The sequence below is a fragment of the Pteropus medius genome, unplaced genomic scaffold (genome assembly GCF_902729225.1).
Source record: "Pteropus medius unplaced genomic scaffold, Ma_sr-lr_union100, whole genome shotgun sequence".
Taxonomy (NCBI): Eukaryota; Metazoa; Chordata; class Mammalia; order Chiroptera; family Pteropodidae; genus Pteropus; species Pteropus medius.
In genome coordinates this window covers 27,599,094-27,623,865 of record NW_024352787.1, presented here as the reverse complement: position 1 = coordinate 27,623,865, position 24,772 = coordinate 27,599,094, and the positions used below count along the sequence as shown (strand labels likewise).

Here is a 24,772-nt window from a genome sequence, read left to right as displayed (position 1 = left end):
CATTTCAATATTACTGATCTTTAAAAGTGTCTGTTTTTCAGATTCACTTTTGAACCAGTTGTAACTCTGCCTGGTTTCCTCATTTTGAGTAAAATAAAACCTTAAATATGTGTTCACTTTTATATCTGTATGCGAATCATGATTTTGCCTTTTTCTGAAAAATGTCTTTCAACAACACACTTTAGAGATGAGGAAAGAGATTCTGAGAGGTTAAGAAACTTGCCCAGTCACCCAGCTAATGAGTGGCAGAGGTGGGAATTCTAATGCCTTCCATTCCACATCCTCAGAGGCAGAGGGTAGTGTTCATTCACTACTAAGGTCCAAGAAGGCTGGGTGTTTAAGCTAGGTTTCGGCAAATGAGTGGCACTTCTGCAAGGAGAGAAGGACAGAGGCAGGAGCACAAGCAGAAGTATCAGTAGCCAGGAAAGACAAGTGCATTTGGAGAACCAGAAGGAGCATCACAGGGGAAAGTTTGGAGGGAGCTAAAAGTGAGGGCTGGAACTGCGAAATCCTCATATGCTAGACTTAGTATGACTGGATTCAGTTACATGAGCAACAGGAAGCCCTTTGTGGATAGTAAGCAGAAAAGGAAATCATGTCTGACACTCCTATGGAGAACAGGCTGGGGGACATGATCATAAGCAGGGAAATAGTCTACGGCCATGCCACCCTGAACATGCCCGATCTCGTCTGATCTCAGAAGCTAAGCAGGGTCGGGCCTAGTTAGTACTTGGGTGGGAGACTACCTAGGAATACTGGGTGCTGTAGGCATTGAAGAAGAAAGAGAAGGAGAAGAAGAAGAGATATACCCGTGTTCATAGCAGCACTATTCACAACAGCTAGAAGATTGACACAACCCAAATGTCCCCAGACATGATCTATCTACACAATAGAATATTATTCAGCCTCAGTGCTGACATATGCTACAACACAGGTGAACTCTGAGAATACTATGCTAAGCGAAAGAAGCCAGACAAAAAAGGGCAAGTATTATATGATTCCACTTACAAGAGGTACCCGGATTAGGCAAATTCATAGAGAAAGAAAGTAGATTAGCAGTTATAGGGGGCTAGGAGGAGGGAAGAGTGGAAAGTTATTGTTTAGTGGGTACAGAGTTTCTGTTTGGTTTGATGGATATTTTCTGGAAATGGATGGTTGTGAGGGGTGCACAACGATGTGAACGTACTGAATTATACACTTAAAAATGGTTAAATTGGTAAGTTTTATGTTATGTATATTTTACCACAATAAAAAATAGGTTTAAAAAGAAAGGCAAGAAGATGCTGTACGGTCCACGTGAAGAACGCCCAGGGCGCCAGGCAGGCAAGCAGGAGGGGAGGTGAACTCCTGAGCTGCCCAGGGCTCACGTTCAGAGGCTGCTGTTCCCACCAGCGCCCTCTCCAGGGTTCACGTGTTTCAATTTTATTCTAAAATTCTGTTTCTATTATGCTACCCCTATGAATAATTTAACACAATTTTGATATGGCACCTGGCCCAATCTCTGATGCATAATAAATTCTTAATACCAATGTATTGGATGATGGATGGAAGAAGTAAAAAACAGAATTCCAAAGCTGTGGCTCTCAGTGGACATGGGGGAGAGGGAGTGGCATCTTAGAATCATTGCGAAGCTTTTTCCAATTAAACCTGCTCCTGCCCTTCAGCAAATCCTCCCTGACCCCCATGCCCAAATTCCAATAAGCTTTGAGGTGGAAGCTGGGGGATAAGGACCCCAGGTGAGGCAGATTCCAGGCAGGTGAGAAATCCAGATATGTAGATGGATTTGGAGTTCAGTAGATACGGGGACCCTAGGACAGAGAAGAAGGAACCTGTGGTTGGAAAGACAGGAGTCAAGTATTGGCCAGAATTAGGTTGGATCCTTAGAAGCCAATCATTCTTTTTCTTTCCTCTACCTCCCTGCTCTGATTGTTAATGAACTTGCCTCCTCCATTATTCATCCACTGTTTCGGCTGAAGCTGTGACTCCATGGGTCCATTAAGGCTCTCCTGGGACAGTCAGGCTTCTACCGAGTACATTAGAGCAGGCGGGGAGTCACCAGGAGCCATCTCTGCTCAGCTGTCCCACTGCCCGCCTGGGCACCCACCACTGCTCCTCCCAACCAGCAAAACCAGCAAATTCAAGGTGCTTATTAAGGGCATCTCTGCACCAAGCAGATTCCTGCACCCCAGTGTCCTTTGCAATGATAATTCTTCCCACATGTGATGCTGTTTTTTTCAGAGGCCTTCCGCCTATGTGATCTGCACTTCACAGGCAGCATAGCAGATGCCTGAAAGCACAGGCTTGGACTCAGGCTGCCTGGGCTTGGATCGTAATGCCACCACTTATCAATTTGAGGATCTGAGATAAGTTCTTGAACTTGAACCCTCCATTAACCCCAGTTTCCTCTTGAGTAGAATGCAGATTGTAGTGATACTAAGTTCATGGGGTTTCTTCGAGGGCTAAATGAGATAACACATAAAACGCAGTGCTTAATATATACTAAGTGATGAACAAACGTCAGTTGCTGCTGCTGCTTCTCATTGTGTTTATTATTGTTACAATGAGAAAGTTGGACAAGATGATCTTAGGATTCTCTTGAGTGAAATATTTTGTTCATTCATTAAATACATATCTGTTGAGCATGTATTATATGCAAAGCACTCTTCTAGATGCCAAGGATACAGCTGTAAATAAGAAAAGTCTCTGTTCTCACAGAGATCACATTTAGCGGGGGAGTTAGATGCCAAGCAATAAATGTAATAAGTAAGTAAACTAGGACCAGAGGGTACGGGAGAAGGGAGAGGAGGAAGGTAGATGGGGAATGAATTAAATAATTTCTTCAATTAAATAAATAAATATATACATTTTAAATAAATAGATAAAATATATTAAGACTTAAAAAAAATAAGTAAACTAGATAGTGCATTAGAAGGTAAGAGCTATGAAAGAAACAGAAGAAGGTAAGGGGACCAGGGAGGAGTGGAGGAGTGGTGAGGAAAAGCTTCATTTAGAAGGTGACATCTGAGCAAAGACTTGAAGGAGGTGAGGGCATGAGCCCTGCAGTTACCTACAGGAAGAATGTTCCGGGCAACAGCAATAGCCAATGCAAAGGGCTGAGGTAGAAGTGTACCTGGCTTTGTTAGAGGAGACAGTGTAAAGGAAGAGGGTGAAGAGAAGTAGTAAGTGACATCAGAGAGATGATGAGGGACAAAGCATGTTGGCCTTGCGGCTTACTGTCATAACTTTGGCTTTTACAAAGAGAGAAATGGGAACTGTGGGGGGGCGGGGGCGGGTAGTAACCTCAAAGGATTGTAGACCCCAGTAAACTGGAGTCAGTGTTCTAGAGGAGGAATGTGGAAAGACAAGAAGTGGTGGCCAGTGAGAGGGAAGCACAAAATTGAGCTATTGTTACCTACAAGGTCAAAGATATGAACTTGGGAATGGGTAGTTGAGATTGCATGGAGGACAAAAAATTGAGAGGCTGGGGTATGGGAGGATCAACTATGTAGATATAGAAATCACCAGGAATCAAGATGGAAGTAATGTTGGTAAGAGAGGCAGTGAGCCAGGAAGCTAAAATCATCACTGTTTCAAAATGTAGGCTTTATTTTATTCAGGTTTGGCAAAGCTAACAGGTCAGGAAACGACTGCCATTAAAAAGATAGTTTGTTACTTACAGATCCCAAGAGAAAGGGGCATGCCACGCCACACACAGGGCCACATGGGGAAGCATCAAGGTCAGTCAGGAGGCAGAAACTGTGGGCGAGAGCAGAGTAAACAGGTTTAGGATTGGCTATTTTGAATAATTTCAGTGGGCTTTGGGTCATAGGGGCTATCCCTAATTGTCTGGTACTTGGCTGTTGGGGTGATTGGGGCAAGTGGGTAGTGTGAGAGCCCATAATGGAGGTGGTTGGGGTGTGGACTCTGGGATGGTTGGTTTGAATGGGAAAGGTATGCATGCTCACAGGTGAGTTGTTTGCTATCTCTAGGAATTAGCTACCCCAGGGAGGGACAGCACCTCCAGGGTCAGCAAGGTCCCAAGATATCAGAAAATAAAAGGCACAGTCAATACTATCATGAAGTGAGGGAGGGGGTCGGTAAGTGGCACAGGCAATGATACTGGCAGTGTAGCTGATGACGCAAGAGTGGAGGTGGAGGGTTTGAAGGAAGGAGGCGGGGAAGACAGTGTGGAGGCAACCCCGAGGAGCCAGGAGGACACCTGCTTGTCTCCTGGCCATAGGGCATGGGAGAAGGAGACCGCCCCCCCTGAGAGCGCTGCAAAGCCGCAACCCTGAGTGGAGAGCCAGGTTCCATTAACAAGAAGGTGAGGAAAGGTTGAGGGAAGCCTGAAGGTATGAGCAGTTTTGCTGATGATGGACACGTGTTTCTGAGTGTACAGTAGAGGGGGTTCTAGAATTGGGGAGGAGTAGGACATGGAGATAAGATGGGCATGGGCAGAGTGTGTGTGGATTATAGCAGGAAGGAGAGGCATGACCTGGGGGCCTGAGCTTCTTGGGGCCACTGACATAACAGGGCTAAGAGGCCCAGTGAGATTAGTTCTGGAATAGCCGAGGCAAAGCCAGGGTGGGTAGGTGAACGGTGGTGGGAGAGGTGGTTTGGTTCCCTTGTGTGAGTTTCACCCTGCCAGGGGAGGGCAGATTTACTCCACTGGGCAGAGCTCTCTTTGGACTCCTCTTAAAGGTCAGGGGAGCCATTTACCTCATGGGCAAGACTCCCTCCTGGCCCTTGAGAGAGTTAAGGAGGCCCAGGAAAGCCCAAATGGACTCTGAGAAGATCAGATCCCTGTTGACCCCTGTTAATGGATAGCTGGGGGCCTGAAATGGGAGGCCTTGCATCCTAGGATTTGGTTGGCATGACTTGATTCTAAATTCTAGCAGCAGAGCTCCTGGGGCTCCCGGGGCTCATGGGATCTGAGTCCCCAATGACAGTGATGCTGATGGTGACAGGGATTTATGCCTTGCTTCTCAGGAGAGTGCCTAGATAACTGCTCCCCACTCTCTGAAGGTCAGGGATGTTCTTCTCCTTAGCACCTAATCACATATGAAGCATTTTCAAAACCATTATCTCAGTGGTGTTCAAATCTTTTTTTTTTTTAATTGGGAAACTTTTTTCAAAATAAAATTTTATATGGAACCATTATATAAAAACCAAGTAAAACTGAGAGTTATGTTATAATTTCAAATGTATAAGCAAAATTTATGCTAAATGAGGTCTATGGCCATACCACCCCTGAACATGCCTGATCTCGTCTGATCTCAGAAGCTAAGTAGGGTCAGTCCTGGTTAGTACTTGGATGGGAGACCACCTAGGAAGACCAGGTGCTGTGGGTAGGGAAAAAAAAAGTTTATGTTAAATGAGTACGAAATCAATGATATCATAAACATCAGAATATAATGCATTTTGGGGAGGTCTTGCTTTTGGTTATTGCTTTTTAAAAGGTTAAAAATATATAATTTAAATGAAGTTCTTTTTTTTTCTTCCACTTATAGCACCTGGTCTTCCTAGGTGGTCTCCCATCCAAATACTAACAAGGCCCGACCCTGCTTAGCTTCCGAGATCAGACGGGATTGAGCGTGTTCACGGTGGCATGGCCGTAGACAGTTTAAGTGAAATTCGAATAAAATGTTTCTAGAATACCTGGGGCTTCAGAAGGACACTGAATTGAAAGTGGCGGCCTCTGGGAAGTGAAAGTCAGAGAGGAGAGGAGAGAGGGAAGAGGAGAGGAGGAGGAGAAGACTGCCTTCCTTGGTTATCATTATCAGCCTTAGAGAAATATTCGGTATTTTAAAACTCTATACAACTTTGATTAAAATTTTTAATCAAAAAAAAAAAGGTAAAGGCAGCATTATTTCTTTGGATCCAAAAGTTTACTGTGGTAGGAAGTATTTAAATCCCCAATTTACATATGTGTAAATTGAGGATCAAAGAGATTCATCAGGCATCCCCAAGCCCCAGGTTGTGGAACCAGGGCGCACAGCAGGAGGTGAGCTGCAGGCTACTGAGTGAAGCTTCATCTGTATTTACAGCCACTCTCCAGCACTAGCATCTCTGCCGCAGCCCCACCTCAAATCATCATGCATTAGATTCTCACAGGAACACTGGTCCCTGGTGCCAAGAAGGTTGGGTTAAGTGATTGATACATAGCAAGCGGGTCTGGCACTTGGACCCAGGTCAGCTAATTCCAAAGTCTGTGCTCTCCCCCCTTGCACAGCCTCAATGCCTGAGGAAGAAATGGCCAGCTGCCTGGTGCACTGGGAGCTGAGAGGTTTCCAGACTTAACATTTCCTTTCTTATCTGCTACTGATGCCTGAAACTCCTTTAAGAGAGGACAGAATCTCCTACCCCACAGGCATCATTAAAGCAAGTAGCTCTCATCTGACACTCGCTAGCCACTTTTATTGGGAGTTCTCCTTTCATGTGTTAAGAATCTGAGTAACTTAAGTAGAAGTAGCCAACCTCCATTGTACCCGGGCCCTTTTTTCTTCCCAGCAGCACACCTCTCTTAATAGGGATAACCTTGGAGGAAGGGTAAACCCACGTGCCTGCCCATTAAACCAGAAAACTGCTGAAGGGACATTGTCCTTCTTCCCACTGTCCTGCTCATCCTGACCTAAACTCAGATACTGTCTCTTAAGATTTTGAATCTTGAGCAAGTGCATGAAGGCTGAAGAAGGAATGAATGAATCAATCCACCAGACAGTTTCTGCTACAAGACCTTTCGTGCGGTTCCAACTTCTGCACTGTGTTGGTTATCTACTGCTACTATAATAAATATTTATTATCTCACAGTCTGGAATTTGGGAATAGCTTAGCTAGGTGTTTCCAGCTTAGGGATTCTCACGTAGTTTCATTCAGCATGCCAGTAAGAGCTGCAGTCACCTGATAGCTTGAATGTGACTGCAGGATCAGCTTCCAAGTTGACTTATTCACATTTGTGGCTGTTGGCAGGAGTCCTTAGTTCCTTGCCATGTGGGCCTCTCCCTAGGCAGCTTGAGTGTCCTCATGATATGGCAGCTAACTTCCCCTCAGTGAACTGCAGTACCTTTTATCACCTAGTCTCTGAAGTCACGCCCTGTCACTCAGCTTCATTCTCATCATTAGATGTAAATGACTATGTCCAGTCCTCATTCAAAAGGAGAATTAGGTTCCATCCTTTAATGAGAGGAGTATTAAAGATTTTGTGAACATATCACTATGAGTCCTTTGGAGCTGCCATTATTTCCCCATTTACAAGCCTTATTCTCCCGCCCACCCTTCCCCAACAGCAGGGCTGGCTTCGCTTCACCGGTGTAGGACCTGTGTATGTAGTTGCACAAGGGTCTTGCACTTGGAAGGGTTCCACGCTTGATTTAATGCTCTGCTGTTTTTGTCTTGACATTCTTCATATTTTTTGAGCAAGGGACCCTGCGTTTTCATTTTGCACTGGCCTCTCCAAATCATGTATCTAGTCTTGCCAGTGTTCCTACAAATTCCTTTATGTTTAAATTGGCCAAAATCATCATCATCTTCTTCTTCTTCCTCTTCCTCTTCCTCTTCCTCCTCTTCTTCCTCTTCTCTCTCTTCTTCTTCTCTTCCTCCTCCTCCTCTCCTCCTCCTCCTCTCCTTCTTCTTCTTCTTCTTCCTTCTTCTTCTTCTTCTTCTTCTTCTTCTTCTTCTTCTTCTTCTTTCTCCTTCTCCTTCTTCTTCTTTTTTTGCTTGCTACCAAAATTCTATAATACAGTAGCCTTTTCCCATTTTTTTTGTATGCACTGTAGACCAGCATATAGCAGGCAGCCAGTATTTCTTGATTAATGGAAATTGACACAATTGTAAATTATATACCAGATCCTGAGAACAGTTTCTGACTATTTATAAGGGCAAGGATGGCATCTTCTATGGACTTTATGTGTCCTATATATCTGGACATGGATAGTAATTTGTCATTAAATATTCAACCGAATAAAAGCAGGCAAGGAAGGAAGGTCAGAACCCAGATGTATCTAATTCCAACATTCATGCTTTTCTCCCTATATCATTCTGTTTCATCAAGTGATTCATATTATTTTTGAATTTGTGGCATTTGTGTATCTATGACCCTTGTATTATTTGTCAGGCTAACACTGTCTTATAACCAGACTACAATCTTCATGGAGGCAAGGACCATATCTGTCCCTTTGTCTGTATAGACCTCATACCTTGCACGAAATCAGCCATGGACATTCGTTGAATAAATCGTAGATGGGATCAGAGCCACAGGAAAAATAGCAAGAAGGAAACACAAGCAAAGGTCTACTATCCTGTTTCTCAGCTGAACATATTTGTACAGGTATGTAAGTCCCAGAGGAAGAGGTAAAATCCTGCATTAGAGCAGGAGGGTTAAGATTGTCGACGGGGGTGAGGGTGGAAGTGAATTAGTCTGCTAGGGCTGCCATAACAAAGTGCCACACCGGGTGGCTTAAATAACAGAAATTTATTTCCCCATACTTCTGGAGGCCAAAGTCTGAAATGAAGGTGTCAGCAGAGCTGGTTCTCCCTGAAGCTCCTCTCCTGGGCTTGCAGATGGCTGTCTTCTCCCTATGTCCTCACGTGGTCTTCCCTCTGTGTGTATCTGTGTCCTAATCTCTCTTTTCTTTTCTTTCTTTTTAAAAAATTTTTTAAATATAAAAACAGCTGTCCTATTGAATCAGGGCCCACCCTACTGACCTCGTTTTAACTTAATTACCTCTTTAAAGACTCTGTCTCTAAGTACAGTCACATTCTGAGGAAATGGGAGTTAAGACTTCAACATGATGCAGGACAGGGAGAATTTCCCCCAGCTGAGGGGGAGACTAAGTCCTGCACTGAGAGAAGAAGAAGGTCCTTTGGCGGGGAGTGTAGAAAAAATTCGAACACACACCAAAGTTAGAGTCAAAAGGAAAGTTTATTAGAAAAGAGGTAACACTCCACAGAAAGCATGTGGTCTCCTCTCAGAGGCAGAGGGTGAGAGGGACAGTGAAAATGACAGTGAAAGGGACAGTGAGAGGGAAACTGAGTGTTCGGTTTATATATCATTCTTTAGTTCCTGTGAGTTACAGTTTATATGTCATTCTTTAGTTCCCATTTCCTTGGATATGGATATACAGTGAGAAAGGGGAAGAGTATGTATTGTGAAAAATAAGAATATGTAGAGTGAAAGGCCTGCTGGCAGCTCCCAGCCTTTAATACATAGGTTCCCCACGGTTTTAGCCATAGAGAATGGCTCTGTTGGTTCTTGTTTCCCCTTCACAGGTGTGGGGAATGGGTTGTTAGCGATCCCAGCAGAAATCTTCCTTTGTTCTTCAGGCTTCCTCTGGTGGGCTGGCTGCAGGGCTGATCAGCATACTGCAGTCTCTGAATGTAGCTTGATTAACATTTTTACTTCTCTTGCTTCCTCCCTTCATTAGACACAAATTTTGGTGAACACAATTCAGGTCCTAACAGCCCATTGCTGCTAAAAGATAAAAAAGATGAGGGAGCGGGGCACAAAAGGCTGATAAACAGGCCCTGTCATGTATTGAGAAAAGATATGTGGTCCTGGAAAGGCCAAAAGTATCATTCGAGGTAATAAGAATTTTTTTTTTTCTTTTTTTAGGGAATTTTGTTTTATCAACAGAGTGTAACTAAGACCTCGAGATTGCCTTTGGCCTTCTTTTCCATGTGCTCTGCCACCCACTGTGAGCTGGTCTACTGCCACCTACAGAAGCCCACATCCAGCCCAGGGCCCTCCACCCTCTCTTGCTCATTGCTGCTGGAGTCTGATTGGACCCCTACTTTTGTGGTAGCAAAGGCCTAGCTAACCGTTTTCTATAACGGTTGAAGGTTGTTCACTTCTCTTCCCATAATATGTAAGAGACTTCTCAGTGTCACAGCTGACGTGGCACAGACCACCAGCTCTGGTCAGTCACCCCCCCTTACAGCCCGCCAACTAATCAAAATACACTTTACTATGAGGAAGCAGGAGATGTGTATAAAAGGGGAAAGCCCTGCTGAGCTAGGGGCTCAGCCTTTGAATGTGAATCTGTTGAGCCGGTGCCAGCACCGATACATACTACTTCCTGCTTATTGCCACGGTGTCCCACCTCTCTGTCCGAGTATCCTGCAACATTTCTGGGAACTCGTCTGGGATTCAGAGATAGCAAGTTTTAGCCTCCCTTGTCATCGGGATTTGGCCCCCAGGACACTGGGAGAAGCGGACTCCACTTGGCGCCAGCGGACCTGTTGTTCGTAGGGTAAAATGACTCTTCCAGTGGACCAGGGCAGAGGCTCCGAGAGCACAGCGGAACCCAGTGAGGGGCAGGAAGCAGTGCGGGAGCACCGCCCAATGGATTGGTGAGGACACGGGTCCGGGTATTTGTCCTGCCCCTAAAGAGGCGGAAGGGGGGTCTGATCAATTCCCAAGGTCACCCAAGTAGTCTCTAAAGGGAGACGAAACCGTGAACTCTCAGGTATTTTGGATAAAGGGTGGTGTTTGAATGACGAGTGTCTGAGGGTGAATAAGACACGGCCTGGCCGCGAAGTGTGAGTTGAGCCCTTATGCGCGATTCCACGGCGAACCTCATAGGCTTAGGATGGTATCACTGGATATCCGTGAGGGGTCTACTCCAGTGATCCGAATCGGGTTTTATATCGACCCACCAATTGCCAAGAGGCACCTGAAAATCCCTGCGAGGGGAACGGCCAGACACGGGTGAAGTGAGTCCTGAACACATGTGTGTCATCATCCCACGGGTGGAATATGGGTGCACAAGAGAGTAAGCAGACCCTCTCAGGATATATAATAAAGAATTTTAAGGAGGGCTTTTCCAGAGATTATGGTGTGAAGCTCACCCCCCAGAAACTTCATACTTTTTGTGAGATAGACTGGCCCCCGTTTGATGTGGGGTGGCCGTCGGAAGGATCCTTGGACAAGGCAGTCATAGCCAGGGTCTATCAGGTCAGTGGGGAAGTCTCAACCATCCAGATCAGTTTCCTTATATAGATAGTTGGCAGAATGTGGTCCTGACCCGACCTCCTTGGTTGAGAGCCTGTTTAGAGAGCCTGTTTAGCAGAGTAATGTTGGCCTGGGCCACTGCAACCTCCAAATGCTGACCTAAAGAAAAGAAAGCAATCTTGTCAAGTGAGCCAGAGGATACCTCATCGCCATATGCTCCCATTTATCCACCCCTGTCAAGGGCCTTGGAGCAGCCGGCTATGCGCCCAAGACCCTTGTCCCCAAGTCCACATGAAAATAGCCTGGAATCTACCGACACCCTGTCCTCGTGGACCTCTGTAGATTCTCTGCTACCTCCTTTCCTGACCTCCTGCCCAACCAGAACCCAACCAAAAGCAGCAGTCTCTAGAGGAGAGGCCCTCCAATTACCCTTGCGTGAAACATGGGGCCTCATATACTATGACCAGGATGGCCACATACAGGCTGGCCAATGCACCTTTGTGTATCAGCCCTTCACCACCACTGACCTCTTAAACCGGAAAATCATACTCTTTCCTTCACAGAGAAGCCTCAGGCCATGATTGATCTACTGCAATAAAGTGGCTAGAAGAACATGCCCCGCAGGGACCTTAAATGCTCAGGCGTATGCCCCAAACCAGTTCCCCAAGGTGGACCCCTAATGGAACCCCAATGACAGGGGACTCCAGATGCTCAAATGCTATCAGGTGGCCCTTCTAGGCAGTCTAAAAGAAGGAGGGAAGAAAGCCATGAATATGAGTAAGACTTCGGAGGTACTCTAAGGACCCAAGGAAAGCCCAAGCCAATTCTATGAGAGGCTGTGGGAGGCATTTTGCCTTTACACCCCCTTTGACACAGAGGCGGCCAAAAACCAGAGGAAGGTTAATGCAACTTTTGTCGGTCAGGCCCAAGGGGACATCCGGCACAAATTGCAAGAATTGGAGGGCTTTGCTGGTATGAATGCCAGTCAGTTGTTAGAAGTGGCAACAAAAGTGTTCGTCAACTGAGAAAATATGGTGATTAAAAATGAGGTTGGGGCGGGACCAGTGCGCTTGCTGCCACTAAAAGGGTTACTGGTAAAACGAGTGCCCAACAGTTGGGCAATTACCAGCCCGCTCCAGGCCCAAGAAGAAGAGGCCAAGTGTTCCAAGGACGGTACCAGCTGACACTGCGACCACCTGAGGCCTGAGAAGACGATTTTGTTGGCCCGGCTGTCCTGGGAGACTACAGAGAAGAGTAGGCCAGACCGGATTCCATTTCCTTAGGCCCCCAGGAGCCTATGGTCTGAATGACTGTAGGAGGCTGACCCACTGACTTTATGGTAGATAGTGGGGCAGAACATTCTGTGGTGACTCAACCCATAGGCCCCCTTTCACAGAGACAGGCCACCATTGTGGGGGCTATGGGCAACCAGTCTCATTGCCCCTTTCTGTTGCCCTGACAATGCAACCTGGGGGGCCATGAAGTCATTCATGAGTTCTCACACTTCCCTGACTGCCCAGTGGCTTTAATGGGTCAAGACCTGTTAGGAAAATTGCAGGACCACTGGCTCAGATAACAGACCCACCTTTGTAGCAGAAATAGTGCAGCTGCTAGGCAAAAATTTGAACATAAGATGGAAATTATATGCCGCCTGTCGACCACAGAGTTTAGGACAGGTCGAGCGCGTGAACAGGACCCTTAAGGCTCAGCTGAGGAAACTATGTCAAGAGATACATCTACATTGGGGCGAAGTCCTCTCCATGGCACAATTAAGAATCGGGTTTGCCCCAACCAAGAAGACTGGGTTCTCCCTCTATGAGATCTTGTATGGGCAACCACTCCCCGCTCATCAAAGGAATACGAGGAGACCTAAAGGAAATAGGGGAATTGACTCTGAGACAGCAATACAAGCCCTGGGTACTACCTTGCAGGCTCTTGAGCACTGGGTTAGGGAAAGGCTGCCTGTTAGTCTATCTACTGAGGCCCATTCCTTTAGGCCAGGAGATTTGGTGTGAGTCAAGGAATGGAACGTCCAACCCTTAAAGCCTCTTTGGAAGGGCCCATTCACTGTGATCTTGTCCACCCCCACTGCAGTAAACGTTGCCAAGATAATGCCTTGGATTCACCATAGCAAGCTTAAGCCAGTGGCCACAGACTGGGAGTGCATTTCAGATCCCACAGAGTCCCTCAGACTAACCCTCTGAAAGAAGATGTCGACTGGACTTGCAGATCGAAAGAACATCGACCCCACTTTGGTAGCACCAGAAGCTGACCAATCCACATGCGACAGAAGCCTGAGGACGGGGACACTCCACCAAGATGGCAAATATACCCCTAAGGACTCTGTTTGTGTTTCTCCTAAGCTCACTCTTGAGTGTGACCCCTGAAATGTAAAGAGGGAATCGGAATAGGTAGTCAGGTCATACGGTATGAAAATATCAGCCCTTAGACCAAGAACAGGATGAAGATGATGCTCTTTGACCCAATCTTGAGCCCGAGCATCAGAGCGGGGAATGTGGTAGTAGAGGCCAAGCTAACCGTTTCCTATAATGGTTGAAGGTTGTTTACGTCCCTTTCCATAATAGGTAAAGGACTTTTCAGTGTCACGGCTAATGTGACACAGACCACTGGACTTGGTTGCTCACTTCCCTTACAGCCCGCCAACCAATCAAAATACACTTTACTATGAGGAAGTGTAAAACACGTATAAAAGAGAAAGCCTCACTGCAATCTCGGGGCTCAGACTTTGGATGTGAATCCGCTGAGTCAGTACTGGCACCAACACACGCTACTCCCTGCTTATTGCCGCGGAGTCCCATCTCTCTGTCCAAGTATCTTGCAACACTGTCCCTCCTGAAAATGGCTTTAGTGGCCCTTTTTATTGGTTGGAAATCATTAGAAACTACAGATAACAAGTATTACTCAAGAAAGGGTGGGTTTTCCCATAATCAAGAAAACTGATAGGGCATTGAAAAATGGAACCTGGGCAAATAGTGATGGATGTTTGATCCAAACACTGTACCAGAAAGGGATCCTTCCCTGGCCTATGTGTCTTAATTACCCAGGCAGGAAAGTTCACAGTCTTAGATGCGTAAGAAACATACCTTTTTTTTTTTTCATAACCGAGCTAGAATTCTTTCAGCCCCTGGTCTTCCAGAGGGCAGAGCTCATAGCTAGCAGTTCAGGGTCTTATGGTGAATTTCTCCAGGGGCCTCTTACAGTGCTAATGAATAGGGGTGGGGCGCGCGTCAGGCCCTTGGTTGTCATCATCCATCCACACTGACACTCCCAAGACATCCTTATGTCCTCTATACCCTCAAAGTCTGGTCCCTACAGGTCACTGCCATTTCTGCCTTTTTGGGTCTGCCAATTCCCTAGGCCATAGGCCATGTCTCTTGGGTTCATGGGAAATGTTTTGCTGCTCCTGGCACCACTCTGGGGTATGTAGGGCTCTGGGTGGCTCTCTTAGGCCTCTCCCTGCCAGCTCAGGGGGTCTCTGGGACCTTATTGCTATAACGGGACCCACCAGGAAAAGGAGAATATGGATCCTTCTGCTCCAGATTCTCTAGACTTCTCTGTGGTTTGTGTCAGGGTCCCCTCTCCACCCAGGACTCAGTCCAAGGAGCCAGGATAAAGAGCCCATTTGCAAGAAGCAGAATGATATCTAAGCACTCTGTACTCCTGTCTCTCCCCCAAACCCCTGGGCAGAGAAGTTACTCTGGTCTGGGCTTGAGGTAGCCTGGCTCTTCCTCTATTCTTTCCTGTCTAATAATTATGGAATTAATTGTGCCTCCCAGACTTTTGAAACACAAATCCTAGGCTTCTGTAAGCACAAAGCATTTCTTTCTGCTTTATCTCTCCTTCCCTGAAGCAGTCAATGCCACTGGGTAAGTGACAAAAGGAAAAAGATTTTGGGAGAGTGGTTGTGAGGGGAGAGGAGAACTTCAGTGACAAATCTCAAAATATGACCCTGCCACACCTGTACTCACAAATGTCTCCCCTCAGGGTATATTGCTAGTAATTTCGCTCTGGGAAATCTCACGTCCAGTTTGGATGGCCCCGTCGTCAACTCTGACCACCCACTGCCTTGCCTCCTCCTTTCCAGGAAGTGACACCCCATCCTACTTCAGAATCTCACCAACGGTTGGGGGAGCCTCACATTAGCTGCAGAATTCCTCTTCCAAACTTACCCCTCTCTAGACACAACCTAACATCTTTCTACCTCTTCTTCTCTCTCATGGACCTGGACTCCACTCTATGCTCTCTGCAACCTGCAGCCCTCAGCCCCTCCTTATCTTTCCACTTCTTTGCCCCTCCCCATTTCTCCACGGAGCCTTTACCTTCAGTTTTTCTGACGTGTTGGAGTAGGGCCCTTGTACCATAGTGACTCTATTTCTCCTGCTTATATTTAATTCACTTCTCAACTCACTGCAATCTAGCATCTGTGTAGTAAAGAATTGACCCTATCCAAAGAGAGGACTGGCTTTACTTTATGCTCGCGGGAGGTGATCTCCAAGCCAATGCAATGTCCTGATAAGTGTCTTTGTTTATCTGTGGGCTGTGGGCTTTGGGCTATATGGTATTGCTTGATGTTTAGGGGGGCTAGAGACTAAAGGTCAGCCACACAGGCACCATGTCTATGTGATGGTACCCCAATAAAACACTGCACACAAGGCTTGAATGAGCTTCCTTGGTTGGCAATACTCCAAGCGTGTCACAGGTCATTGCTGGGAGAGGCTAAAGCTGTCTATGACTTCATTGGGAGGGAACAACTGGAAGCTCCAAGTGTAGAATGCTCCTGGACTCGGCCCTATGTATCTCTTTTTTTGGCAGATTTTAATCTGTATCCCTTCACCGTAATAAACTGTAACCAAGAGTATAACTATTTTCAGTTCGTTCCATGAATCTTTCTAGTGTAATATTATCAAATCTTGGAGACCCCTAAACTTTGCAGTATCCAGACATTTGCTTAAACTGCTCTCGCAGAGGCACAAATTTCCACTTTCTAGGTTCTCTCCTCAGTCACCCTTCCTGTACCTCTCTATGGACTTTGACACTTTTATCGACCTCCTTTTTTCTGGCAATGCTTTCCTGCCTGAGCTATGATGATGTTGAAATTTGCTGACCTCCCTTCTACTTCTCAGTCTTCATTTTCTCATTTTCTACTTCATTTCCTCAAGCTCCTTTAGCTTCCTTTCCTCAACCATTTCTTGCAGATGTTTCTATCACTTTCCGACGTGATAACTAAATATGATACAGCTGAAGCTTAGACCCAGATCGCTGTCATTGCAAATCCTTGACTTGGTCCCCTACACCATTCTCTTGTTTCTTAATCATCCTGACCTATGTGAATAATTTAAAACCAGGTCAAATTTAAAAATGTGTACTTGGTATATTCTAGATATATGTCCTTTGTTGGCGTAATGTTTTGCAAATATTTTCTCCCAGTGTGTGGCTTGCTCCAAGTTTCTGCCTGGATCTACTTTCTGCTCTCATCCAGGCCCACAGATCCACTATCATCTCTATGAAGGTGACACTCAACTTACATCTACAGCTCTGACAGTCCTTCTGATTTTTCAATAGCCTGATGGCCATCTCCGTATGGCATTTGAACCTTGGTGTGTCCACAAATGAACTCGTTATCTTTCCCTCAAAGTATTCCTCATCTTGGTCAATGGCATTATTTAGATAATGCGGGATGAGATCAGCTTTCCCTGTAGACACTTGACCCTGGTCCATCACCAGGGTCAATTCAGGGCTGCCTGCTCATTCCTTTCTTGAAAGCTGCCTGTCTGGCTTTGACTTCGGTTCCCGTTTTGGCTTACTTCCTGTCTCCCTGGCTTCTGAGTTGGCACAGCCCCTGGCTCCAGTTTCAGTTTCTGTCTTAGCTCCTGATTCAATCAGGATAGGTACCCGCTTACCTTCCCTAGTTAGGTGTAAGACACCTGTGACCACTCTTGGCATGTTTCTGCTGCCCCTTACTGTCACTACCCTTCTCCCCAAACTACTCTGACCCCTCTACACACACAATTAATGCTTTGAGTACTGGCAAAGACTTTAGAGAATAAAGTGTAAGTCACCCTATATAACCAAAGGGAAGCTTTTAGTCTTAGAGCTCCAACTGTGCACCAACTAGTAATAAGCTAAGAGTCTGTTTTAACCAACATAATAGCACTTCTTAGGGTGTGTTTTGTTGTTTCTGTGTTTATCAACTATAATGTTTAAATTTTCTTAATTTTATTTTTAGATTAAAAGATACATAAAAGCAATAACCTATGTACAAATCCTTATTCCTATCCCATAACAAATATTAGCAGCCTGGATTATATTCTCTCACACACTTCTGTGTTCATTCACATACACAAGCACATATGTAGCTACACGGGAATTTTGTTTCTTTGTTTATACCAAAGTATAATCATTCTATACACACTACTTTGCATCTTGCTTCTTTCTCGTTTGACAATTTATCATGGACATCCCTACGATTCAGTAAAAATAGATCTAACTCAATCTTTTTTCCTTCTGTTTTCATGCACACACATACACACAGAGAGATAATTTTGCATAAATAAGATTCTATTTTTGTTTAAATCTCTCAAATATGTGGAGAAACATGCCACTCTCTTTCTAGCACTTGCCTCCTTGTATAGCATGTACCAAACAGTAAATGTTTAACCTTTTTAGATCTGTGCCTCTTCCAGAGTAGGAGCTCAACAAATGTCTGCTGAATAAATGAAAGTTTGTATTACTACTCTTCCTGCTTTGCAGCTAGGTTGGTTAGAGACTCAGAACATTAAGTAACTTTCTCAAGAACCCACAAATAAAATGTGGTGGAATGGAAGCTCAGACCCAGATCCCTCTCAATGTAAATCCTTACATGGTCCCCTACATTGTGCTCTTATGCCTGAGTCATCCTGATGTGTGTGAACAATTTAAAAACCAAACCAAGTAAACTTTAAAAATGTGTACTTGGCATATTTGAGATAAAAGTCCTTTGTTGGATGAATGTTTTGGAAATATCTTTCTCCAGTTTGTGCCTTCCTTTCTATTTTCATAGCAGTCTTCTGAAGAGCAGAAGTTTTTAAGTTTGATAAAGTCCTTTTGTTCCCATGTATACTTCCTGCTTTTGGATTTGTATTTAAGAAACCTTTGCCAAACCCAATGTCACTAAGAGTCTTAGTTTTGATAGTTAGGTCTATGATCCATCTTGAGTTAATTTTTATATATGGTGTGAGGACAGGATTGAGAATTGAATTTTTTTTCCACACAATTTTTTAAAAATTAAGTTTATTGGGGTAACATTGGTTAATATAATTATATAATTTTCAGGTGTATATTATAATTTAACATCTGTATATTCTATTGTGTTTACCACCCAAAGTCCAGTTTCCTTCAGCTACCATATATTCGATCCCCTTTATACACTTCATCCTCCCCCCAACCCCCTATATTTGACCCTCTTTACTGCGTCTACTTCCCCCCTCCCCTCCCATACTCTACCCTCTGGTAACCACTAGTCTATAGTCTATGTCCATGAGTCTCTGTTTGTCCTGTTCCTTTGTTGCTTTTAGGTGTATATACCGCATATCAGTGATATTATGTGATTTTCAACTTTTTCTGTCTGGCTCATTTCGCTTAGCATGATTATCTCGAGTTCCATCCATGTTGTTGCAAATGGCTGTATTTCATCTCTCCTTATAGCTGAGTAATATTCCATTGTATATATGTACCACAGCTTCTTTAGCCAATCATCTATCATAGGACACTTCGGTTGCTTCCATGTCCTGGCCACTGTGAATAATGCTGCTATGAACATTGGTGTGCAAATATCTTTATGGATATGATTTTTTAAGTCTTTGGGGTAAATATCCAGTAGAGGGATTGCTGGATCATATGGTAGATCAATTCTTAGTTTTTTGAGGAACCTCCATACTGTTTTCCATAGTGGCTGTACCAATTTGCAGTCGCGCAAGCAATGTATGAGGGTTCCTTTTTCTCCGCATCCTCTCCAGCATTTGTTATTACTTGTTCTGTTGATGATAGCCATTCCAACAGATGTGAAGTAGTATGTCATTGTGGTTTCGATTTGCATGAGAATTGAGTTTTTTGTTGTTTATTTGGTTTGGGTTGTTTTTTTATTATTTTTTTTACATATAGTTATCCAATTGTTCTAGCACCATTTATTAAAAAGACTATCTTTCTTCCATTGAACTGTCTTGCGTCTTTGTGGAAAACAATTGACCATATACGTGTGGTCCTATTTCTGAACTGTCTGATTTGTTCTATTGATCGACATATCTTCCTTTTCACCAATACCACATTCTTTTGATTATTGTAGGCTTATAACAAACCTTGGTCATGTAACACAAGTATGTAAAATATGTTCCTCTTTTTCAAAATGTTTTGACTATTCTAGATTTTTTACCTTTCTCCACAAATTTTAGAATCATCTGAACAGTTTTTACAAAATAGCTTGCTAGAAATTTGATCAAAACTGCATCACATCTATAAGTCAACTTGCAAAGAACTGGCATCTTAACAAAATTGAGTCTCAGATCCGTGAACATGGTGTATCTCTCCATTATTTAAGTCTTCCTTACTTTCAGGAATGTTTTATAGTTTTCGCTGTACATGTCTTTCACATCTTTTGTCAGATTTATCCTTAAGTACTTCATAATTTTGTTATTATGTATACAGTATCATTTTTACATTTAAATTTCTGATTGTTAATTACCAGTGTACAAAAATGCAATTGAGTTTTGTATATTGACTCTAATTCCTGCAGCCTTGGTAAACTCACTTATGAGTTGAATAAGAAGACGAACAACCCAAATAAAGATGGGCCAAAAAAATTAAAGAGAAACAGCATATTTACATAGTCTCAGAGTATCTCCTGAAAATTTTTATTAATTAAAAGGGAAAAATGGTAACTTTACAGGAGAGAGAAAAATGATAGACACCACCTTAACCAAGTGATTGAGCTTAACATCATCAGGGTATATCGACAGTATGTACCGCCGACAGGATGTGCAAAGAAGGGCACATCACATCTTCGGTATTTTTACCAGAAATTCATGACATCAGTCTAATCAGGAGAAAACATCAGGTAAATTCAGATTGAGGGACAGCTTACAAAATATCTAGTCAGCACTATTCAAAAGTGTCAATGTCAAAAAAATATAAGGAATGACTGAGGAAGTGTCAGATTGGAGGAGACTAAAAAAACCATAACTGACGATAATGTACAGTTTTGGATTGGATCCTGGAGCAGAATAAGGACAGTAATAGAGGGTGATATCCAAGTAAAGTCTTTAGTTTAGTAAATATTCTTGTATCAATGTTAATTTCCTAGTTATAATAATTGTACCATGGTTATGGAAACTACTATCTTGCCATTTTCTATAAGTCTATTATTATTTCAATATGACATTTTTAAAATGGTCAAAAGATTTAAATAAACACTTTACCAAAATATGCAGAAGTAAAATAAGCATCTAAAAAGACAGTCAACATCACTAGGTACTGTGGAAATGCAAATTTAAATACCAATGAGATAACACCCCACACTCATTAGAATGGCTGCAATTAAAAAGACTGACCTTACCAAGTGCTGACAAGAATATGGAGCAACTGGAACTCTCTCACACCGATAGTGGGAATGTAAAATGGTATAACCATTTTGGAAAGCAATTTGGCAATTTCTTAAAAAGTTAAACATACAACTACCGTACAACCCAGACATTCAATCCTAGGTTTTTACTCAAGAGAAATGAAAACATATGTTTGTACGAAGACTTGTACATGACTGTTCACAGCAGCTTTTTTTGGTAATAGTCAAGAGCTGGAAAGAATCCAAAAGGCCATCAGCAGATTAATAGATAAATAAGTTATGGACTATCCACACAGTGGAATACATCTCAGCAATAAAAAGGAACAAACTATTGATACATATAAAAACACATACAAATTTCAAAATAACTATTCTTAGTACAAAAAGCCAAAGAAGAAAGAATATGTCCTGATTCCATTTACATGAAATTCTAGAAAATGCAATAAATGTTTAGTGGCAGAAAGCAGATCAGTAGTTTCCTAGGCACAAGTGTTTGGGAGGAGGTAAGAATGAATTACAAAAGGGCATGAAGAAAGTTTTGGGGGGGGTGCATATGTTCATTATCTTGATTATGGGTGTATATGTATGTCAAAATTCATCAAACGATATATTTTAAATATATGCAGTTCAATGTATATTAAGTATATCTCATTCAAACTATTAAAAAATGTGTACTTGAGCTCCAGGAACCTGTCAGAATAGTGTGCTCAGCTTACATATCCTCATACCAGATACTAAATCAGATCCAAATTAGGTGGGAATAGGTGGGATTGATTTCACCAACTATGGAGAGGTAGATAATCATACCCCCTATGGGTTTCTCTGTCCAGAAACTGGCATTTCTAGAAGGTATAAAACAAGTGGTTCCAACATTGCTGGGAGAGATGGTAAGGCTGAAGGAAGCTAGCAGAGTCCTGTAGTTTATATCCTGGAGGCAAGTGGGAAATCCTTATTTTTAACTCACCCTGCATGCCACAGAGGAAGGGAACTTGCTTGAGCCGTTCTCCACTGGGTGCCTCCAAACCACAAATTCCTGATTCCTAGTCTGGTTTATTCTGGTAAGAAGTAGGTTGATCCCTTAATCCCTCTTTAAAGGGCCCTTATTTATTGAAGCCATGAACTCTAGGCAAAGGGTCATAAATCACTTTCTAGCTGGGTCCAGAGCATGAGGGATTGCAGGACTAAGAATGTGCACACAGAGGTAATATTATGAATCTTTTCTGTTTTCCTTGTAGGTATATTCCTGTGAGCCCCCTTTGCTAGGGAGCTCCCAGCCCATCCACATCCAGCCTCTACTCTTCTCTACTCTGATATTCCTCGCCTCCAGCTTCCAGCTGGGTTTGGCCAGTGGCAGGCACTAGTAGGAAATCGGAGCATTGAAAAAAGTGAGAGAGCAAGCGAGAGAATCTCCTGGTGATTGGTTTTCTACCTAAGGCCACTTCTCTTGTCAGGTGCCTCCTCTCCTGTGACTACATTCCCAACTGGTTCCAGTACAGTTTCCCTACTTTGTCCCTTCAGGTCTGGGGCTTGTAACAGCTTCCCACTGTTCTAAACCCTGGGTATTTCACCCTCCCTGGCTGATCCCTATTCCAGGTCACATTTTTGTACTTATTCCTTCTTCAGCTCTCAAGTAGCCCTTCTAGGGTGCGATTCCTTTCCTGCTGCAGCTGACTGATACACTTTTACAGCCCCCAAACACCCCCAGACATGACCATCATTTATTGTCCTTATCTTCCAACAAGGCACAGTTTACTGACATAGCTCCTCCGATCCTCCCCTCTTGGCCTTGGTGCTCCGCTTCTTCCACACTTCATCGGCCCATTGGCCTAGTCTATGGTGACACTGCTGTTTAGAACTGAAGCCATCTCCTCTTCCTTAACCATCATCCCCCTATCATGCTCCCCTACTCAGTGTCATCTCTACCTGCTCAGACACAAAAACTAGGTGACAGGGAGTCTAAGGGGAGCCACTCCCAAACCCCCATTCCAACACACTTGCAGAACCAATGTGCTTGCTATGCAAATGCAGCCTCAAGGCAATTCCTTTCCATCATATCCTTCCTCTGTGGAAATTCTGGCCCAGCCATAGCCTCCTCCCTCCCCGCATTCTCTTTGTCCAAGCTTATTCATTAACCTCCCACAGTACAGGACTTTCTCCTCTCCATTTTAGTTCAGGCCATTGTAGTCTCTCACCTACTTGCTGGAGTTTCCCCATTGGTTCCCTCCCTTCCCTCTCGCAACAAGATCCGGTCCACACAATGCCAGCATGGGAAAGCACAGGTCTGAGCAAAATGCCTGCAAAGGCTCACCCACTCTCCCTTCTCCATAGAAGGAATTTTTATCAAAAGTTCTTAGTTAAAAAAAAAAATTAATGCCTTTCTTTAAGTTTCAGAGCTTTTTTTAACACCAAAATTTACGGTAAACTTCGTGAAGCATCACACTTCCCTCTGCCTGTCGGTACTTTGGCTGACGTCGGAGCAGGACGGGAAAGGTGGCCCACAGCCAAGGATAAACAGACAGTGTCCACAAGACTTTCTATCAACGACTACATTCTGGACATGTCCAGATGAGGAGAGGTTTGGAAAGAAGTTGAAGGAGGTTCCCACTGACCCAGCTCAGTGCTCCCAGGTCTGCGACCATTACAAAGGGGATTGGAAGGGATTCAGGGCAGAGTCAGGATGAAGGAAGAAGCTGAGGGAACTGGGTGGGGGCCGCCACCCACGGCAGCCAGGCTGGCAGACGCTGACCCAGCGCTTCCTGGGGCTCCGGCCGCCGAGCTGGTCCATCTTGCGCTCTCAGGTCCCGGCCGAAAGGAGTAAACAGGGTATTCCCAGGCGGGCCTGGAGCCCCAGCGGTAGGCCTGACTCCTGGCCAGCGTGACCCTCGTCCACCACGCGGGACCCTCGCAAGACCGGGGCCGAAAGAGGGAAAGGGTCCCGAGGAAGGGGCGGGAGCGGGGAGGGCCGCGCTCCGGTGTCGGAGGACCGGCGGGCGAGGGCAGGTCAGGGCAGCCCCAGGCCCCGCCCCTGCCAGGGGCGGTGGACTCAGTGACGGACAGGCCTCGGGGCCGGTCACGGCGCGCGTCGCGGTCCGGAGGGCCCGGCGGGGCGGAGAGCGTTTCGGGGCTGCTCGGGGGGGGCTGGGGCGGGGCGGGGGCGGGCGGGAAGCCTCGGAGTGGGGCGGGGCCTCGGGAGAGTAGCAGCGCTCCCAGCCAATGGGAGGTGGGAGCAGTCCCGTTAGCGCCGGATCCCAGAGGGTAGGGCGGGGCGGGCGGCGCCGTGGGGATCCCGGGGCGGCCAGGGGCCCCTGACTCGGCTCTGTGCGGCAACATGGACCGGATGGCCAACTCCATCAAGCAGGTGCCCAACCCCCTGCCCAAGGTGCTGAGCAGGCGCGGGGTCGGCGCTGGGATGGAGGCGGCGGAGCGGGAGAGCTTCGAGCGGACTCAGGTTAGGACCGAGGTACCCCTAGGGATGTGTGGCTGGGGCATCCCTAGAGACGCAGTGTGCCGGAGGGGCTTTAAAGGGAGTAGGGGTCTTGCAGGCCAGGGGAGGGACGGGACAAAGGGGCTGAGAGAGGAGGCATCTGGTGCGCAGCTCTAGGCTACCCGAGAAGGTCGGGGACCCGGGCATCTCAGCTGGCCTGGGGAAAAGGGCAGGGTGGCTCCGAGGAGCTGGCATGATCTGTGCGGCGCGGTCCAGGAGAACCGGTCCCGACGAGGCAGGAGAAAGGTCACAGGGTCGGTGACAGGGGAAGAACCGAAAAGTGGCGGAATGGAAGGGGTGCCTCTAAGCAGGGGGAACGCACCCGGGAGTCACTCGGAGACGTGAGTGTGGCGGTGGAGAGTGGGGAGCTGAGTTGGGTATGTGAAAGGTGGGGAGCCCTTTTCTCTCCTCTCGATCGCTTTTTAGTTGCACCGACATTCCCCCCACCCCTAACCCCTTTCCTGGTGCCTCTCGCTTGGCTCACATTAACCCCAGCTGTCGGCCTCCGAGGGCCGGGCCGAAGGGGTCTGAGTGATGAGAAGGAATGTAGGAAATGCAAAGTGTGGCCGAGCTTGGAAAATGACTGGGGGCTTGAGGAGGGGAGCGGCCAGGGGCAGGAATGGAGGCGCTTGGCCGTACGGCCCAGTGCTGGTAGGATGAGTTGCCCAGTGGTGCTAGAGTTCTGACTTGGGGTTTTGGCTTCATCCCCCAAATGTGCCTAGCAGCT

At 45.5% G+C, this 24,772-nt stretch overlaps 1 protein-coding gene, 1 non-coding gene and 2 pseudogenes across 2 annotated transcripts in view; 3 read left to right on the top strand and 1 right to left on the bottom strand.

Moving 5' to 3' along the window:
• The first annotated feature begins 652 nt into the window (after positions 1-652).
• On the top strand, positions 653-771 carry LOC120591955 (5S ribosomal RNA). Its single transcript, XR_005650027.1, has one exon. It is a non-coding gene; the product is annotated as a 5S ribosomal RNA (ribosomal RNA).
• Positions 772-5,231: 4,460 nt separating this feature from the next.
• Positions 5,232-5,351, top strand: LOC120591875 (uncharacterized; annotated as a pseudogene).
• A 150-nt stretch (positions 5,352-5,501) lies between these two features.
• Positions 5,502-5,620, bottom strand: LOC120591986 (uncharacterized; annotated as a pseudogene).
• Positions 5,621-23,820: 18,200 nt separating this feature from the next.
• The window catches only part of HIP1 (huntingtin interacting protein 1), a 128,602-nt gene continuing 127,650 nt past the window's right edge, over positions 23,821-24,772 (top strand). The window contains exon 1 of the mRNA XM_039849323.1: positions 23,821-24,009. Coding sequence (XP_039705257.1) covers positions 23,890-24,009 — 120 coding nt within the window. The 5' untranslated portion in view covers positions 23,821-23,889. The remainder of the gene's footprint in view (positions 24,010-24,772) is intronic.